General features: G+C 43.5%; 1 protein-coding gene across 1 annotated transcript in view; it reads left to right on the top strand.

Moving 5' to 3' along the window:
• The window catches only part of Borcs5 (BLOC-1 related complex subunit 5), a 78,656-nt gene that overhangs the window by 50,652 nt on the left and 6,824 nt on the right, over positions 1–21,180 (top strand). The window contains exon 3 of the mRNA XM_059258702.1: positions 1,162–1,319. Within this exon, the coding sequence (XP_059114685.1) occupies positions 1,162–1,319 (158 nt within the window). The remainder of the gene's footprint in view (positions 1–1,161; positions 1,320–21,180) is intronic.

The raw sequence follows: 21,180 nt of genomic DNA on the forward strand, positions 1-21,180 counted from the left end.
AGTCAGGACTTTGCCCTCTGACCAAGTATAGTAGCCTCTGTAACTGGATTGATTTCTTTTGAAGTTGATGGTAGTAATTTTACCCTGACCTATGCCCCTATCGGAAAGCATGGTGGATCAATATGAAAGTGTCGAGAACATAGTCTTCTATGCTTATTGATGTTCTACAGCTAAGCCAACTAATGTTAGGAAAAGATGCAGCATTTCAGGCCCGTTAGCTGGCAGTCTGGCTTTTGTTTTAATTTTGGTATCAAATTCTTATAATTTCCTTATATATTTCTTCTTAGTTTCTCAGATAACCATATTAGTAACCAATAGGAATTAAAATTAAGTAAATGCATCTTCCATCCTGTTGGGGAATATGTTATAAGATATATATTACTTTTGTTTATATTGCATTTGTTTAACTCTATGAAGCTATGATACTTTGCCTGTCTAAAACACCTGATGATCTAATAAAGAGCTGGACGGCCAATAGCAAGGCAGGAGAAAGGATGGACAGGGCTGGCAGGCAGAAAGAATTAATAAAAGAAAAAATCTGGGAGAGAAGAGATCTAGGAGCAAGAGAAGGAGGAGGACATCAGGGGCCAGCCACCCAGCTACACAACGAACAACAGAGTAAGAAAGAAAGATATACAAAAATAGAAAGATAAAAGCCCAGAGGCAAAAGACAGATGGATTAATTTAAAATTAAGAAAAGCTGGCAAGAAACAAGCCAAGCTAAAGCCGGGTATTCATAATTAAGAATAAGTCTCAATATGTGATTTATTTGGGAGCTGGATGGCAGGCCCCCAAAGAGCTAAAGAGTAAGAAAACAACCAACAACATGATCCTTTTCATTCAAGAAGAGATGTCTTCCTAATACTTCAGAGTAGTGTGGTAAGGCCAGGAGCACGGTCTGAGGGAAGCTACTGCTCCTTTCATGATGATCAGAAGTCACTCGGCCTCTCTGTGTCCTGGCTCCCTTGTGTGGAAAATAGGGCTAAGGAAGTAATGCAGAGGCAGCACCTGGCCAAAGCATCCAGTGAGTGATTGGCATTCCATAAAAGAGCAGAGAACACAAAATTAAAGTCTCTTTCCTGCCTCCGTGAACCCAGCTAGGTTAGTAACAAGTTTATCAGCAGTAGTTCTCATTTCATTTTTCCCCTCTCTCCTTTGAAGGGCTCTTGAGTGGACAGACATCCCCAACAAATGCCAAACTGGAGAAGCTGGACTCTCAGCAGGTGTTACAGCTCTGCCTGCGGTACCAAGATCACCTGCACCAGTGTGCAGAAGCGGTTGCTTTTGATCAGAATGCTCTAGTCAAGCGAATCAAAGAGGTAATGCGTCTGGGGCTGGGGGAGGGGTGGGGCTACCATCCTAGACTCATGGGAGTAGTAAGACATGCTGGTGAAGAGTGGGTCCAGGGGAGACCAGCCTGGTGTTTGATTCCTACTTCACAGCTGACTTGGTCAGACTTGTTTAATTTCTCTGAGCATGAGAAATGGACCTCACAGTAGCAAGGTTGAGTGTGATGAGACTTCTCAGTGGCTGTTAGCTGTATTAGTATGTAGAAAGTCTTGCCATCATAAATTTGCTCTAGTTATATCTGTGTTTAGCTTTTTTTCTTGTATATAATTTCTATATTTTTCACAGTAGATAATGATTTATTTTGAATGTAGGAGCCTTGACATATTCTTTGTTCTTACTTTTCACTATGTTAGTATATGAAAAGTTCAGTGGTTCTTATTGGCTATATGTGATTATGCCTTTTTAACCCTAAATGTTTTTGTGACTACAGATGCAGTATCATTCGTGTGAAATAGCCTATAAACGAAGAACATGGTACAGCCTGGGGCTGCAGATTTGTTGGGAGACTGCTTGGTTAGCAAGCGTGGGTCACTGGGTTCCATCCTCAGACCATGTAAACTGAGATGGTGGATGTATACATGTGATCCCAGTGCTCAGGAGGTTAAGACAGGATCAGAAGTTCAAGGTCATTCCCAGCTACATACCAAATTGGAAACTAGCCTTGATATATGAGGCCCTATCAATAAATAAATAAATTTAAAAACTTGGTACATATGTGTAGTTACCAATAATCACAGTAGGTTCTTTGAGCACTGAAATGATTTATTGACCAGTTACATGGTACAGTTTTGAGAGCACCGAGGAATAAACAAATACACATTCTAAAATTTTCAGTCAAGGAAGAACTCAAATTCCTGCTGTGAGGTAGTATCATATGAAGGGAAGTTTGAGAGCTTTATCTAGAAGATATTGCTTGGGAAGATGGCACCACTGGGTTTGTTCAACTGGCATGGGCCCATCAACTCTGCTAAGAGAAGATGGGTTGTCTGTCACTACACATTGTTTTCTAATTAGTAATAAAGACAGTCTGTTCTAGGAGATTCTGAAGTAGTCATGTTACAGTATCGAGTTTCAACATTTAGCATTATTTTTCAAGAAAGATATAAATATATGCATTTTTCTTTCATGAGTAAATGACTTGGTCAGTCAGACTTACAACACAGTCACAAAATGCCTGGCATAAATTTATCTAGTTTCAGCACATGACCACGTGGTTCCATGGTTTCTAGGTCATGATGAGGCACAGCAGCATGGCAGGAAGCATGCAGTAGAGCAGAAGGGTTCGGCTTGTGACAGCTGAGAGGCACATATCAAGGGGCCAAGGCTAAAACATCCTTCAGTGCATGCCCCCAGTGACCTGCATCCTACAGCTAGGCCCTCATCTTCCTGTACATGCCATCAAGCTATCAACCTACCAAGGAGTTAATCCTGATTATGTCAGAGCCCTCATGATCCAGTTACCTCCCAGTGATTGGATCCATATGTTGGACCCCAAGTCTCAAAATAGGAACATTTTGAGGAGGACTTCATGTCCAATATGTCCATAGCAGATGCTATTATCTGGCTCCATTCAGTATGACCTTCCTCGCTGCTTGGCATTGATACATACATATGTGTGTGTGTGTGTGTGTGTGTGTGTGTGTGTGTGTGTGTGTGTATATATATTTATATATATATATATAAATATATAAATATATATATATATATATATATATATAGAGAGAGAGAGAGAGAGAGAGAGAGAGAGAGAGAGAGAGAGAGAGAGAGAGAGAGACAGGGTCTCATGTAGTTCAGGTTGATACATAGCTTAGGATAACTAAACCTATGGTCCTCCTGCTTCCACTTTCTAAGTGCTAGGATCACAGGTGTGCACCACCACTCCCAGTTTATGCAGTGCTAGGAATGGAACCTAGGGCCTTGGGCATGCTAGGCAAGTACTCTACCAGTTTAACTATATTCCCAGCCCTGGCCTTTCAAATATTATATACTTTTCTATTACACTATGATCCGTATAGCTCTTATCCCCAAACATGAGTATGCATAAGTATCACTTCCATTTGTTCATTTGAATGATGTGTTCTCCCCTCCCTCACTAGGGTGTGGCCCATGAATCATTGTTTTAATAAGCTTGCCAAATGATACCTAGTGCTGCCCTTCATTAGCTAGGATGTGGGAAGCACTGGTATAAAGGGCTACTTTCCAAAACAAGTCCTAAAAAACTCATCCCATGTAGGTTAAGCTTCTTGCATATTCATCACCACACCTTGGAAAGTCACATCACAGACATTTGAAGTTCTGCATACTATTTAAAGTTCTTAGGAGTCTCACAGTAAAGATAACCAGTACATTCCAAACTAATTTCACCTCAAAACACTTGTCTTAAGTAACATCTGTTAACATCCCATAAAAGTAAAGTTTCTTATTAGCATATATTTACTGTATAGAATAATCTGTTTCATTATGACATTTTCATAAACATGTACCATATAATTTGATCATATTTACCTCTCAGTTACCCTTGTTTGTCCTTCTTCATGCCTCTGCTGACCCTCTTCAAGTAGTTTCCTTCTATTTTCTGTCTTAATGCATTTTTCAATAGTATTTTTTATTTATTCTTTAATTTCAGAGATGTATACAGTGTATTTTGGATTATACCCATTACATATCCCCCAAACTTCTCTCAATGCCCTCAGCATACACATCCCTTCTAACTAACTTCATCTTTTTCTTTTTCTGACCCACTGAGTCGTAGTTAGTGCTGCCCATGTATGCATGGGCATCTGCTGGAGCATGAGCAACCCCTACCAGAGGCTACACTCCTGAAGAAAAGTGATTTCTCCTCTCCCAAGAGCCATCAACTGCCAATATCTCCTCAGCTAGAGATGGGCTTCATATCTCCCCCATTCCATGATGGAATGTTGACTAGCTTGTTCTTGTTTAGGCAACCATAGCTGATGTGAGTTCATGAATGCAAGGGCCCTGTTTTACAGCAGTCCTGCCCAACCTCTGGCTCTTATGATCTTTCTGCTACCTCTTTTGTATTGTTCTATGAGCCTTGGAGTAGCAGGAATGATGCCAATCCCCATTTAGAACCAAGAACTCCACAATCACTTACTGTCTGCTGGGACTGATCTAGAAGTTTCTTCCTTTCTAGCTGGCTTTTGAAGTGCCAGGAGGTGCTATGTAGGCTGTTGGGGATGAGAGTGGGGGTCAGTCATCAAGTCTTATCTGCTGTGATCCCTGTGAGCTACAGTACCAACCAGCCAGCCATGATATGTCTATTGGTACAATAGTGACAGGGATGTTGTGGGGTAGCCAACCATTTCCTGATCGGAAAATGCGGATGCCCAATCTCTTTCTAAGTTAGACCAAAATCCTTTAAGGGCATTGGCCAGAGGGAAGGGAAAGCTAGGTGCCAATATTTATGAAACCACTCTACGTGATTTTCATATGGAGCCAGGGTTGAGAACCAGTGTTTTGGAGCACTCACTTAAATACATTAAACTGAGTTTAAAATTCTATTTGAGAAACTTTGAGATTCAGTTTGAGTAGTCACGGTATAGTGAGCATCTCCAGTGCAAAATCCATAATCTGAAATGCTCCAAAATCTGAAAGGTTCCCACAAGTGTAAAATTCTGTATCTGAATTAATGTGATGATCACACTCAATACACAGGCAGAGGGATGTGGGTGTAGCTCAATGAAAAAGCACTTGCCTAGTCTGGTCAAGGCTCTAAGTTCTATCCCAGCACTATAAGCAGGCAAACAAACACTGCACAGGCATGCTAAAAATACCACATATAGCCATCTTCAAGCTATGTGTGTAAGATATATATGAAGCATAAATAAATTTCTTTTTTAGAATTAGGTCCCATCCACAGAATATCTCATTAAGTTTATGTGGCTATTCCCAAATCAAACAGCAATAAAACCTCCTGAAACACTTCTGGATCCAAGTGTTTCAGAGATGGGATGGTCAATCTCTAGTCACTCAGCATTATTACAAAACAAGGAACAGTTCTCACAGTGCTGAACAGTACCTCAGCAGCTCTTAGGGCAGAGGGAGTGACAGTTTCAGGATTTCACTGGTGATGTCATGTGTCCTCTGTGTTTCAGTGGGTGAGTGTTAGCAAACCCCTGAAACATGCATCCATCTCTGCTCACTGAAAACCCAAGGGTTGGGATTAGTCACTTCCAGATGAATAAGGCAGAACACATAGTTTTGAGCAAGCACAGACTCTCTGCACTTACCCCAGATACTTCCTAAAGATTTGGTTGGAAGTGTGAAGAAGTGATATAATGCTGTATGTGTTGAAAAGTAGAAACTTAGTAATCCCTAAGACTGTGCAGTGGTGGTTTAAGCAGACATCCATAAAGCTACAGCCCCTATGATCACTTTGTTCACATCAAAAGGAAACTTAGCTGTAACCATTTTTGATTCACATAAAACAATGTCAAATTTAGATAAGCCTTTGATATAAAAATTGGGTGGTGCTCTTGAATAATAAATTTATGTTTACAAATACATACATGTAAAAGGGGAGAACAAGGAGATGGTTGCCTTCACAGCCTGTGGGGGATATTCGATTACACTGTGAGTTTGCATTTGTGTTAATTAAATAAAATTAACCTTGGGTCAGGAGGCTGTGTTAGCAACTAGTTGACAGAAAGTAATAGCACCTCAGAGGGCATCCTGGAGAGATAGACACAGGAAGTAGTAGAGTGGGTTTGGAGTGGCGCAGCTTTTTCTGGTTTGGCAAAGCAGAAGCACAGGTGTTCTGTGGTTGCCAGCAAGGGAAGAGGTTTAGCTAGTTACTACTCAGCCTCTCTGAGCTGGCAGGTTTTCACCCCAGCCTTTGACTCTCGAGTCTTATTCATAATTAAAATGACAGGGATTTAGTTAAAGCTACATTTAGCAGCAGTGACAGGGCCTGCCTGTGGGAGCAGATTCTTGCCAGGCTAGAGAAGCAGGCCAATAACTGTGGAGTTGCAATTGCTGGCTGTGATACCAGTAGATTAAGGCGCAGCCAGTGTGCCAAAATTAAAACATTTGGTGTGCCACGTGGGGCACCATTTATAATTGGTATTTTCTTTGGGCCACCAACTAGCTCCCAAATAAAGACATGGAGACTGAATATTAATTATGAATGCTCAGCTTTAGCTTAGGCTTGTCCCACTAGCTCTTTTAACTTAATTTAACCTGTTTCTATTCATCTACATTTTTTCTTTCATTCTGTATATCCTACTTTCCTGCTTCCTCTGTGTCTGTCTGTCTGTCCTCTGTCATCTCTTTTTCTTTCTCCCTCAAGCGTAAATATTCCTCTTCCTACTTACTCTCCTTGTCTGGAAGTTCTGCCTATACCTCCTCCCTTGTTATTGGCTATTCAGCTTTTAATTATACCAATCAGGTGCCTTAGGCAGGTAAGGGAAAATAGCAACACATCTTTACATAGTTAAACAAATGCAACACATCTTTGCAGAGTTAAACAAATGTTCCACAACAATAGTCTTACCGTAGACCTTGACCACTGGTTTACTTATTGGCTGTAAGGTGACCCCCTACCCATCACTCAACCAATATTGCTGAGCAACTATGGCATACCCACTTAGAGGGAGGTCCCTTGGGGATTATAGGGAAATGTGACCTAGTCCCTATTCTCTGAAAGGTTAGTCTGGCTGAGGAAATGAAAACACACAGGACAAAAATATAAAAGCTATGTCACTATCAATGAAGCACTGTCAGTAGAGTGCTGTCAATGGGGAGCATTCGGGATATCCTGGAGCAACTGGGGCTAAGAGAAATATTAGAGAAAACAGGTCTTGTGATATGAGTGTAGACAGGTGGGAGACAGCTTGACAGTCTTAGAGGAAAATTAGCTTTGGGACTTCAGAGACAGTGAAGAAACAGAGTTGAGCTTTGACGAAACAGTTATATTTCTGTATTAAGGACCATGGCATATTGGCATTGAGAGGACCTCAGAGATCCCCTGGTCTACTCTCTCATTATTTAGATACATAAATTGAAATCAGTTAAAGCAGCTTGCCCATAGTCATAAAATAAGATAGTGACTGAAATTAAAATACAAGTGAATAAATATCAGAGGGAATTTTTATGTTTTTAACTCTGTGTGTGTGTGTGTGTGTGTGTGTGTGTGTGTGTGTGTGTGTATGAGAGAGAGAGAGAGAGAGAGAGAATATGGAGAGGGAAACTCCACATGAGATGCATTTGACAAAATTACAGCTGTCACTTTTTTTTTGGGATTTGCCATGTTGGAAATCTGGTGTTTGTGTTTGTGAGCCATTGCACATAATGGTTCTGTGAACACTAGAGCCACACAGCAAGGTTCTGATCCTCGCACTGTCTCTAACCAGTTGTGTAGCCTCAGACTGCTTTAGACTGGTTTTCTCAATCCTTGGAAGCTTCAGTCTCCGGGTCTGTTGAGAGATGTAAGGACAGTAGCTGCCTCAGACAGCTTTGAGGAGGGTGACGTGAGTTCCCCGTCAGTACCACAGTGTCAGCCATCGTCTTCAGTACGTGTGGTGGCAGAGGGAGAAGGGCCTCACTTGCCATGAATTCCTCACGTGAAGTTTCTTGATTCTAGTAGTAGGCTAAGTACTGGCCCGTTTAGAACCCTGCCCTCAACAACCCATGCGGTAAAGACCAGGATAGGGACAAGGCAGATATTTCTGTGAAATGTGGTTTTCCACAAACCCTGAGTGATTTCTTTCATGCCAGAAATATGTGATTTGGGGGATTTTTGTAGTTAATGTATCTGTTTGGTCTGATTCTAGTAATGCTTGTGAATAGCAAACGGGTTCACTCCCCAGGAAGCTTGGGTCTCCCGGAGATGTGGAAGTAGATGGTGGTAAACGAGTGGTCCCTGGCTTCTAAGCAGTAGACACACCCCTCTGATCACTTTTGGAGATTTTCTTGGTATCTTGTCATTTCTGTTAAAACTTGAAGGTGACAGACGCTTGACATTTTAGGCTACATCTATTTTTGAAATTCAGGTTTACTGAAAGGCAAAAGAGGAGATTGCTGGTCAACTAGTGTGTTTTTCTTTGGGGATAGGGGTTGAACAAGACTATTCCTTCCAGCCACAGCTGCCACATCTTTGGGCATTCTGCTGGACATACCGCAAAAGCCCATCAGAGCTGTGCCTGTTGACTGTATTTCCCTCCCCCATAAAAGGAGGGAGTGGAGAGGGTCATGGGATCCTCACCTGAGTGTCAGCCGCTACTCTCAACCAGGTGCATGCCATTCTGCATTCATTGCTCATGGTCTTGAGGGCAGGGCTAAAGGACATGGATGGGGATGACGAGGAGAGCAGGGCTCCATCTATACAGCCCTGGAGGGAAGCCCTGTCCATGCTGGGTATAGACCTTCGAGTGTGGCTGCTTTAAGACGGCCTTTGGTCCTGCCTATAACTCCTCATCCATGCTCTGTAAGGAAGCCTAATAAGCTTGTTGGGAGAACTTTGGTGGAATCATATCCAGGTTTGTCCTTTGGACTTTAGGAGGAGGGGTAGGTGCTGTTTACAGGGTTTCTGTCTCTCCCAGGGAAGGAATTTTTAGTAACAATGAGGAACTAGGGAGGAGGCAAGTGGCAGAGGACGCAGCTGAGACAATGGAGCTTCTCCTGTCACACTGAGCTGCGTCATGATTTGGCCACATTTCTACTTTAGCTGTTGTCCCTGGACACATGTTCATAGCTTCTTACCTAGGATTAAGCTACTAGGCATATTTTGTTGCAGTTAATCTGCTATTACGTTCTTGTTTAAAGACCTTAAGAATAAACTCTGGTCTGATTCTGGTAAGGCCTGTGTTTTTTCTTTTTTGTTTTTTGTTTTAATTAATTAATTAATTAGTTTGTTTGTTTTCTTTTTTAGATTTATTTTATTTATTTATTTTTTTAATGCCGAATGCTGTTTATTGAAGGAGGGAAGAGGTCTTAAATACAGGCTTACAGCACGACGGAGGAACTCATGAGGGCAGAAGTTCGCTACTGATGTTTTACAATCTTGCATCTAAGCTGCTAACGCCCATTATGTAGGATACACAGAAAAGGAACTTCCCTTAAGCATTTAGGAGGGTGGAACCCGGCAGGGAATTAGCATAGGGAGGATATCAAGGTCAAGGTCAGCAAGCAAGGCAACAGTTACCCAAAACGGGGCCAGGGCCTTACAGGTCCCCTTTTTACTAAAAAATGAGCTTCTGACTTATGTTGAGTGGGACATCAGCCAGTCACCTTACCTGTCATGGAGACAAGGCCTGTGTTTTTAATTCTTAGGTGCATTGGCATTAATATATCCCATTAGCATAGGATGCTGAGACGCATTGGAAGGAGTTCTGGTGAAGAAAGAGTTGCAATCCTGCTCAAGCCACATGAGTACATAGATTGGAAACAGACCCTGAAGTTTTGAACTCACTGCACAGATCAAGAAACCTCAGTCCTTAAAGTTTACTGGGGACTTGCCCAAGACTTTTCTATTACTGAATGACTAAAGTGATATCAAAAGATGAATTGGTGTATATGTGTGCACATGTATGTGTGCATGTGTACAGAAGCCGGAAGTCAACCTCAGGTGTTTCTCTTGTGTTTTTGAGACAGGGTCTGGATCTCACTGATTAGGCTAGGCTGGTTGGCAAACCCCAGGGGTCTCTCTAGTGCTGCCATTACAAGCAAACATCACCACTCCCAGCTTTTTAAAAAAATGTGGGTTGCAGGTCAGATTCAGGGCCTCATGTTTGCATGGCAAGCTCTTTACTGACTGATGGGTCTTCTGACTGCTACTACTCCTTTCCACTCTTTCTCCTGTGAGGTAAGCATCCCCAGTCCACTATCTAATCCAAGATACTTCAAAATAGGGAGCTTTTGGAGCATTGACCTGAGAAGCAAATAGTATTAGATTTGGGAGCATTTACATTTCAGATTGCTGTTTCAAGGGTGTGCAAATGGTAAAGTCTATGCAAATATTCCAAACTCCAAAAAAGACCTCCAAAATCTGAAGTACTTTGAGTACAAACATTTCATATAAGGGAAACGCATACTTATATTCTCCTTGTTTGGAACCCTTCACTTCACTTTTAGTTAGTGGACACTCAACTGATATGTGAAGGAATATGCAGGAGCTGCCATTTCTGAGTCTACACCCAGGATATGGGGTGTGTGTGGGTAATGGGAGCCTGCAGGGGTTTCCTTCTGTAATGGAGACCTGGCTGTGGCCATTTGCAATGTGAGCTGACTGTCTGTACTATGTGTCCTTGCAGGGTAAAGACTGATCACAAGTAAGAGTGGTTAATAGTACAGAGAACCCTCGTCTAAGCTGGCATTATTGTCGCCCTCTCTGCCTTCAGTTCACAGTCTGAGTAGCATGAACTACTGGCCAGGCAACTCCGTCTGCCACTGTACACTGAATCTCTTTCAAACAATGTCAGCTGATTCCTGCCCCTGCTTTGAACATGTTCTGGCATCCATTTCTGCTGTCTTGACTTGAAATTATAAAATGGGTTGAGAGTGCTAGATGGCTGCCTTCTTTTTTTTTTTTTTTTTTTTTTTTTTTTTTTTTTTTTAGTTTTTCGAGACAGGGTTTCTCTGTGTAGCTTTGCGCCTTTCCTGGGACTCACTTGGTAGTCCAGGCTGGCCTCGAACTCACAGAGATCCGCCTGGCTCTGCCTCCCGAGTGCTGGGATTAAAGGCGTGCGCCACCACCGCCCGGCATTGCTGCCTTCTTTTTGTTGAAATATCTAGACAACACATTTACAGGAAAGTTCACATTTTTTCTTCTGTTTCACACATTACTCTGATATAAATTTCAGGTTGAGACTATGCAGTGTAATAATAACCCCACCACCACCACCACTTATCCTCTGGGCAACCTTTCTTTGCAATAAGAAATACAGCTGGTCCCTTGGGCAGCAGGAAATGTAGATGGGAGAGTGGGCTCACTCCAGTTCTGGCAGTAAGGCCTGCTGTGCAGTGCTTCCTCAGGCCTGGCCCCAGGCTCTTTTCCACCATCCTGTCCTGCCAAGACAGAAATCCTGGAAGAGGGCCAGTTGAATTTATTACTTGCCTGTTGGAAATGCAGGCTTGTGGTTTTTGGCTAGGCGTGAGCACAGCCTGGTTATTTGACTACTCCTGCTCTGAGACTGAACTCCCTTTCCATTCCGGACACTGACTTTGGAGCATGTGTGAGCTGCCCTGCTTACTGCCAGTGTGTCTGCCCCAGATGTGGCCCTAGACAGCTGCTTGTCAGCTCTCCTGGGGCTGGCCACATGTGCCAGGCTCTAGAGCCCCTGTCTCCTTCCACCACAGACCAGGCAGTGTTAGAGGCTTTGGGGGTAGCCGCCTCCTGTACGGAACCCCAGAAAATTCCTGCAGTCTATAAACTAGTGGGTGGGTAGTTTATAGAATTGGAACTGGGACTTAGAAAAGATCTTCCCTGTCCTACATGTCTTTATTAAAATAATAAGGAATATTAGCAAATTTGGACATTAGTGCTACAATAGTTTAGATCTTAAATGTCACCCAAAGGCCTGTGTATTAAAGGTTTGCTCCTCAGGGTCACACCATTGGGAGGTGGTAGAGCCACCCAGAAAGCAGATTTCCCCAGTTGTTCATGAGTGCCAAACCCTTCAAAGAAACCCCAACCTGTGTAGTGTTAACCTCTTGCTTCACAGCCACAGAGTGAATAGTTGTCCTCTTCTGCAAGTTCCTATATGACAGCCTTGTTGCGGGAAGCAAAGCATTTCCAGAAAATTCCATGTTCCCTGTCTATCTTACAAGTTACTGTGGCACAAATTTAAAGACTAGTATAAACATCTAAGCTGGTCTATGAGGGTTCGATTTTTTTTATAGTGATGGGAAGCTGACTCACTGCTACAGTGCCTAAAATAATGCCTGGCTTGTAGGAAACATGAGTACAGTTCAGTGAACAGCTTCCTAGAGTCTTGGTCACTCCTTTCAACAAATTGATAAGCTTTCTCATTCTGGCAGGGCAAAGAACAGTTTTGAGAGTTGGGTTAGAACTGGGAGGCTAGGCTGCAGCCGGAAATACACCTGGCCCTGTCATCTTTCAGATGTTACAGGAGTGTAGCTTGTGCTGATGTTCAGAATAAATCTTTCTTGTTAGCAGATGGCTCTCTGTTGAGTTCAGGTTTCAGGTTCCTTACATCTGTGACTTGTGATCTCTACAGCATCTACCTGGCAGAACATCATGGAATGGCAAAGACTGGGAGGGCCTCATGGGCTGAGCCTACCAGTTTCACATAACTCTGGCTTGAACTCAATTACTGGAGCCTGGGAATGGGTGTGTGCTCATGGTTAGACTCAACTGGGATCTGTAGTTGGAGCATCTGTGTCATCTTTGGACTTCCACTCCTACAGTATACATGTTGCAAAGTTTCAGACTCAGTGTCAGGTCATAGTGAACTCCACATGGAGGAGGAAAGTGGATAGCATGTAAGAAGATGAAGGTTAACAATTACAAAATAAGGTAAAGGGGAGCATGTACTGTCAGTGTTCTACAAGTTGTAGACAGAGTGGCCTGGGTAGGCCTTCCTGGAAGGAAACCTCTGTAGACCTAGCTAATAGAGAGAGCATCAGAAGACCTGGAACTATCTCTACTTGAAAGTCACCAGGCTTGTTGACCAATGTCAGTCAATGCCAGGAGTCTACTCCTTGCCAGTCTTTTCACCGCTGAACCTTCTGCACATTCTGAAGTCTCCGTTGTTGCTGGGAGGACACTTGCAGACCTATACCACTCCTTAGGAAAGCATCTCCTCCTACTTCCAGACCTCGAAGATTCCTAAAGGATCTCTTCAGGGGCTAGCTCCAAAGCTTGGGGCAGCAGTGGATTTGCTTCTGCCCATGCTAACAGGCTGCATGCTAAAACCATAAGGCTTGGTTGGCATTTTGGTGGGCCTCCACAGTTCCCACTCTGCACACTGGTCAGGAGGGCTGCTCACTTGTCTCAGGGCAGACTATATCACTGCTGGAAACTGCCCATGTAGGAAAGGTGACAGCCGGACTGTAGATCACAGCAAAGGACCCTAAAGGAGGTCTGAAAACAAAACTGTGATTTCTGGAGTGAAACTCATTTATCTCAAATGCAGCGAGGCACACAGAGAGGGAGTGCAGAATGGTATTCCATAGAAGTGAGAGCGTGGCTTCCACGATGGCTTCTTCCTGCATCCCAGAGTAACACAGCCCGTGAGCTTCTTTCTCTTCTCTTTTTGCTAAGACTTGGATTCTCTGTAGTCAGATACTCACCTACCTTCCATCTAATGTGGAATGGTCAGAACTGAGGTCTCCAAAATCCACCAAATTCAGGCTGCTGGCCAGCCTCCACTTCTGTTCTGTGCCTTCTGTTACATCCATGCTGCTAGAGTAATCCATGCCCTACCTCTCTGCTGTACCTGTTCTCCATCAGGCCACCAGCCTAGCCATATAAAACCATCCTAGTTTCCCTGATCAGAAGGAAGCCCTTGTCTCTTCCTTAGTGCCAGGAAAGTGTTTCCTGGATCAATTTCACAGTGACACTGCATAATTACCTCCACTGAGTAGGGAATGATATGGGCCTCTGAACTTATGAGGCTCCCGGCTCATGAGCAGCCATCCAGTTACTGTATAGAAGCTCCTGGCTGCTGGCAAGGGCGGCATACCAAATCCTTAGTCAGTGGTCACCATCCTATGTTGAACATTCAGGTTCATTCTGCAGGCCGATGGTAGAGGAGTTCAGTGAGGTACTTCTCTCCACCACACCTGAAGTCTCCTCTCTGGGTTACAGGGCAGTGCTCATAGTGTGAGAACCTTAGTAAGGGATTACAGAGCACTTAGCTAATCCAGTTTGCCACTGTATAGACGTCAGCACCGGTGGGAAAATACCAGAGTGTTACTTAACTCAGACTTCTACTTTCCTTTCATTTTAGACCTTGGAACAGGAGTCCTAAAATGATAACTCTGTGTGTTTGGGGGTCTTCATCTTGACTGTCTCCTCCAATTCCCGTCTGGTCTTTGGGGCCCAGGACTTAGCATCAGCCCTCCAGCCCCAGGGTCCCAGACTTAGGGCCTCAGCTGGGAACGGTGGTATGGAGTGAGACTCTCAGACTTGCACTGAGCCCACAACTCCAGCCTGTCTTCTGTCTGTCTGCTCTTCTATCTTGCTCCCATACTGTTTTCTTACTTGCTGCTGTTTGTACCTTTTAAAGCCCGGGCTAGGGGGCATGATCTCCCTGATTTTTAACATGTCTTGTTTGGGGAACTGACTGATTAAGGTGTTGAGATTTCTTTCTTAGCTAGACATAATACAGAAGGGAGGCTGGTGTAAGGAGAATCTGAGCAAGCCATAAACTAATGATTGGAACAGAGTGACGATGCCATTTGGATTCCCCAGCTGCTGGTATCTCCTCATTCTCTCAAAGACATGAGTAAAATGTGTTCCTCTACTGAAACACTTGGATAGAGTATTTGAACAAAGGAAATGGGGTCATTTCAAAATGTCCAGTATGCGGTAATCAATGCCACCCGGCCTGTGGTGTAATTAATGGAAACATTGGCGACAGTCTGCCCATTGTTTGCCCTTGTGCAACAGGAAGTGGCAGAGCAATCGGGAACCCAAGGAGAAGGTTTACGTAATGCAGAAGTGGCCAGAGCCCTGCTCAGCAGCAGCTTTCTAATGCAGACCGTGGCTCACCTGAGTGCCTCCCTTCTCCTAACATACACAGAGATGTTCATCTTTTTTTATTTTTTTTTATTTTGCAATACAATTCAGTTCTACATATCAGCCACGGGATTCCCTTGTTCTCCCCCCTCCTGCCCCCCTCACCTTCCCCCCAGCCCACCCTCCATTCCCACCTCCTCCGAGATGTTCATTTGTTGAGAGTGTCGTTTGGTCTTTGACCTTATTTAACAATAGCTTTTTGTTTCCCTTATAGCTAGAAATGGTGTCCTGAGAAACTTAATTTTAGATTCCATACAATTATAACTCAGTTGCAAGGCAGAACAAATTATGGAAAAGAAAATGTGAGCAGCAGGCTTAATTGTGCACTGGACTATGCTGTGGGAGTTGGGTGTTGGCTGTCCATACCAGCTGTGTGACATGAGACAAGGGGCCTGCCACTCTTTAAGAGGAAGGATGGGATTATGACATCTTGAGGGCTCTCAGCTCCCCTCTGCTTTGTCATGAGGTCCCTGAGGCCTAGCAGGTAGAATGCCCATCTTAGTGTGTAGTGTGTAAAGAGATGCTAGCCCCTGCATGTTCACTCAGATTTGCTTTGTAAATATCCACACTGGCTCTGGGAATGTATTGCTTTTGTTTTTTAAAAAGTAAATGTTGGTGTTTATATTAGAAATCAAGTGTTTTCTTACTTTACTTGAAAATTCATCCATTATGGGTTTTGAAGAGGTATCACAAACCTCGCTCAATGTGGTATGGATTTAATTAAAATAAGCTAACATCTGAATTAATGGTTCTGTAGAAAAAAGGAGTGAGCAGAAATGAAGTGGAGGTGTTTGTGAATCTCTGCTCTACTAATTTAGTTGTTAAAATAAGGAGTGAACCAGTGAGTGTTGTACACAGGGCTCCACCTTCCAAGTCAGTCTGTGGATTACCAAAAGACGCAAACCCAACAGTGTGTTTCATTTTCTGTATGTCAAGTTAACTGCCATTTGCTGGCAGTTGCCTAATTTCCAGAGTAATAGTATACGTATGAGAATGAATGGCTGGAGTTTATTCTGAAAGCTGCCGTTGCAGCCTATTCAAAACTCTCCTACTGGGGAAACAGGGTCACTTCAGAATACCAGTATGTGGTCACTGGTGCCATTCAGCCTGTGGTATAATTAATGAAAACATCTATCCATTGTCAATTGTGCAAGAGAGAGTCATCCAGAAAAGACTCCTGCGGAGAATGCTGAGTCCTCTGTGGGAATGGAAGAGGCCAGAGAACACTTAGGTGACCCTGAAAGGTTCGGGGTTGAGCCTTTTGATTGTCTGAATCCCCACTAGACATCATGATGTGGAAGTGTGACAGGAGTCGAGTGATGATGGCCAGAATGGGCCAGCTTTGAGTGATAACGGGGTTGCCTAGTCTCTGAAGTGGAGACAGCTATGGATGGAAGCTGGCATAGGAACCTAATCACCCAGGGTGTGGAATGCATCCTTCAAGGTGCCTCCAGTCAGGCATAGAGAAGTAGCCTGACTGCCAGAATCCTCTCGCTGTGTCACAGACGTCAGAATGTCATGCTGTACTCCTTAGGAATCCTTGGTTTTTATTGAAAAATGAAAGAATGTAGCCAGTATGAGTCAATTTCCAAACAAGAAGGAAGGGGTGCTGAGGGTGCTTTAAGCCTTCATTGTGGCTTAAAGCATGGGGCTGGACATCCAGCTTTTCCCTTGGATGGTGGCTCTTGTGGCCTGGGTGTCTGTCTACCTTGGGTTTGTAAGGCTTTCCCTGTCCGCAGTGGTTTGTTTGAGGTCCACTGGACAGTGTTTAGTTTAGGACTGCCAAACAGGTTTCATCATTGTGAACTCTGACCCTTTGCGAGTGACCACCTAGAGTCCAGTGTCAGGACAGGCTCCCTGTCTTAGGGGACTTAAGAACAGCCTCAGGGGATCGCTTGGTGCTACTACAGGTGTGGAAAGAAGTTCAGGGATTGAGTTTGTTTATTTCTTAAGACTCAGATCTGAGTCCCATAGCTTACTCATTTACAGGGTACAGTTCAGTGGTCATTAGTGTAAGTGAAAGATTCTGTAGCCAACACAAGCAATCCCAGAACACTTGCCCTACCCCAGAAAAGGACACACATTGTCGCTCCTACTCACTGTCCCACCACCTGGCACCATTTGGGGCCTTATATGTGAAAGGAATACTTTGACATGGGACCATGTATGTCATGTTTCTTCACTTAGTGTGACACTTCTAAACTTTATCGGAGTCACAGTTTTACATTTCATGACTTTATGGCCAAATGATACTCTGCTCTATGGACACACCACATTTTGACTCTCCCTTCCTATACTGAAGGATACTTGGGTTATTTCTGTGTCTGCTACTGTGAAGAATGGTACTGTGAACACTGACATAGGAAGTTAGGCATTTCTGCAGATTTTGGTTTCCTCCTGTATTTTCCTGGGAGTTAAAGGCTGGCTAGTGATAGCTCTCTATACCATTTTGAATGCCTACTGTTAGAGAAGGGGTACCAGCTTCTCCACACTATTGCTGGCACTTGTGTGGTGGACTAGTCGCCACTTTTATGACCCAGGGTACTCTTGAGTAGGGAGAAGTGAGAAATATTAGCTAGAAAAGAGATACCTAGACGACGAAAGGAAAGAGAAAACACAGGATAGCCTCGGGAGGGCCTGGATCCTTATCTACCAGCCCAGAACTTTATTCCAAAGGGCTTTTTATAACAATGACAAGGGGAGGAACAAAGGACCTGCCCCTTGCTAGATACAGCCAAGTGTACACCCTTCCAAACACCTGGTACTCAGGCCTGTGATCCAATCATCCTCTTATGCAGCCCTGCTGGGCAAAGCCACCAGGAAACCTAGATGGGCTCCAACACACTTGCTGTTGTCTGTCTTTTGATTTGAGGCCTCCTACTGGATGAGAAGTAGTCTTTTGTAGATGTAACCAACCTTCTTATTAAATAAGAAACACAGAACCAATGCAAAGAAGAAAGCCAAGAGGTCAGAGCTAAGAGCTAAAACCTTACCCTTCCTCCTGCAGTGGTCCTACCTCTCCGAACTCACTACCCCTGTGTTAATGTCTTTATATAGTGTTCCTGTTCTGCCTTCTCATTGGTTGTAAACCCAACCACATGACTGCCTCGTCACGGCCTGTCTGTATAGGCCTCCAGGTTTTCCTTGCTTGGTATTGAGATTAAAGGCATGTGTGTCCAATAATGGCTGTAGCCCTGAACACACAGAGACTTACCTAGCTCTGCATACCAAGTGCTGGGATTACAAGTGTACACCACCACTGCCCTGCTTTCCTATGGCTTGCTAATAGCTCTGACCCCCGGGCAACTTTATTTATTAACATACAAATAACACTTTAATACAAATAAAATATCACCATAGTCTTTCTCTGCTTTGATGTTCCTTTCCTAAATGACTAGAGACATCAGCATCTTCTCATGGGCTTGCTGTCTGTTTCTGTCTTCTTTGGGGAAATGACTAGGCTGTAATTACACCTCATATTCTGCCTGCAGGGCAGTGCTAATTCCTGTAGCTATACTAACTGATTTCAGCTCAGAGTAGATGCACTGAAGAAGGTCAGTGTTAAAGCAGTTTTCTTTGAATGTGGTCATATAATTTGGGAATTTAATTTTGAATGCTATGAAGAACAAATCTCCAAACATACTTGCCCATCCAGTGAGACTTATTGTAATAATATGACCTTGCAGTTTATATCTCTGTTTACAAGTCACACTTGCATATATCATCTCATTTGCACCTTTTAAAAAGGTTTAATTGTGTGTGTGTGTGTGTGTGTGTGTGTGTGTGTGTGTGTGTGTGGTGTGTTTGTGTACGTGTATGCCTGTGAGTAGGTATGCACATGTGAGCGTGGGTACCCTCTGAGGCCAAGGGCATTGGATCCACTTTGATTGGAGTTACAGGTGGTTATGAGCCTGATATTGGGTCTTCTAGAAGATCAGTACACTCTTAACCACTGGGCTGTCTCTGCAGCCCTCATTTATAATCTTAATATCACTCCTGTGAGACAGAAGAGAGGGGTGCTGCACTCCTCATTTTAGAAAGGAAAAGCCAAGACTGATTTCTGAAAGCCATATAAGTAGCACAGTTTACATCTGTGACTTCTGGTTTCTGTTTCTTGTGGCAATAAGTTAACAGAGCACTAGCGTCTACTAACCTGGATGCTAAGAATGTCAGAGAGCATCTGAGGCCTATGGGAGAGGTTTCCCCACTTCGTCAGAGCGGCCTGCTTGATGTTCCCACCAATGGTTTTGAGAAATGTCTTGACTTACAATTTTCTGTTGCCTTTAGCTATAAAAACTTCATGAGATGAGTACCACAGTAGAACGCTGTATCTAGGGTAGCCTGAATCTGTTCTCAGGCCACAGTCACTCATATTTGGCTCCAGAACAAACTCGGAGGTAAAAGCCATTTTGTGTTGACAGTGCCTATTGCCAAATAGACAAAGCTGGTCATGGCCAGGTCCCAGTAGACCGTTAACAACCTCAGAATTCACCAAGTAAGTGAGTGAGTGTCATTTCCCCACTTAGCTCTTCAGGAAAATAGCAGAATCATGTGTCCCTGCATGTTCTTGCATTATCCATTCAGAGAGGGAACAAGGCTGTGATAGAGGAGGAACTGGAAACATGACAGGCAGCTTCTGGTCTTGTCCCCCACGGCCTGTTGCTCCCTAAAGCCGTGTTCCTAATATGTTCTTCTTGGGAAATAGGATTTTTTTTTAGAAGAGTATTCTTATACATTAATTCTTTATTATTTTTTTAAGATTTATTTATTTATTTACTATGCATGCAGTATCCTGCCAGAGTGTATGCCTGTAGGCCAGAAGACAGCACCAGATCTCATTATAGATGGCTGTGAGTTTCCATGTGGTTGCTGGGAATTGAACTCAGGACCTTCAGGAGAGTAGCCAGTGCTCTTAACCTCTGAGCCATCTCTCCAGCCCCAGGAAATAGGATTGATGTGCAGAGAAGGTGAGCTATCTATTGGGATCAAGTCACAATTGACCTTGAGGCTGAAGTTAACAGAGATGTCACAGTAAAAGCTGAACATTACTTTTAAAAACATTACTTTTAAAGGATGAGAAAAACAGACAATTTTACATATTTTCTTACTTAAGCCCATAAGCAATTTTTGTTTTGAGATAAGGTCTTGCTATGTTGCCCAGGCTAGCCTCAGTCTCCTGAGCTTGGCCAGTTTTCCTGTCTTTTCAGTGCTGAGAGTACAGATGTATATATAATACAGTATTCAGCTCACGGTTCCTTTCCACTTAAGTATTGGAGAAAAATTAAAAACTTGCTTTTGTTTTGGGTGTCACTATGTCACTGGCTGGCCTTGAACTCAGACACCTGCCTGCCTCTGCCTCTCTAGTGCTGAAATTAAAGGTGTGTGCCCCCATGCCTGGCATGTTTTCAAAATGTCTTATAAAGGGCTTGGGATGTGGCTCAGGTTTGCATAGCATGTATGAAGCCCTGTGTTCACTCCCTAGCACTGATATTTCTAAATATTTCTAAAAACACATGGACTTGTGTGTACTTACATCATATTTTTATTGCTATCCTGTTGGGTCTGACCAAGTAGTTATAAGAGTCACTTACATTCATAGCTGAAAACAGCAACTGAAAAGACTTGGGGCCAGGGCCAGAGCATGTGCCCAGCCTGGGTCATGGGTCCCATCCCTGGTACTCCAAACTGCTGTGGATATCGCTCTGTATAAATACAACACTGATTGGTCAGTACCCAGACAGGAAGTATAGGTGGGACTAACAGAGAGGAGAACTGAGGGAACAGGAAGGCAGAGGGAGAGACCTGCAGCTGCCCGCCATGACAAGCAAGATGTAAGGTACCGGTAAGCCACAAGCCATGTGGCAACTTACAGATTAATAGAAATGGGTTAATTTAAGATATAAGAACAGTTAACAAGAAGCTTGCTATGGCCATACAGTTTGTAAGCAATATAAGTGTCTGTGTGCTTATTTTATAAGTGGGCTGTCGGACTGCCGGGGATTGGCGGGACCTGGAGAGAAAACTCCAGCTACACCAAACAGATACCAAAGAAAGGACAGGAAGGACTTGTGGGTAACTAGAACTCGGCTTCTTTGGTGGTGAGAATTTAG

The sequence above is a fragment of the Peromyscus eremicus genome, chromosome 3, assembly GCF_949786415.1.
Source record: "Peromyscus eremicus chromosome 3, PerEre_H2_v1, whole genome shotgun sequence".
Classification (NCBI taxonomy): domain Eukaryota; kingdom Metazoa; phylum Chordata; class Mammalia; order Rodentia; family Cricetidae; genus Peromyscus; species Peromyscus eremicus.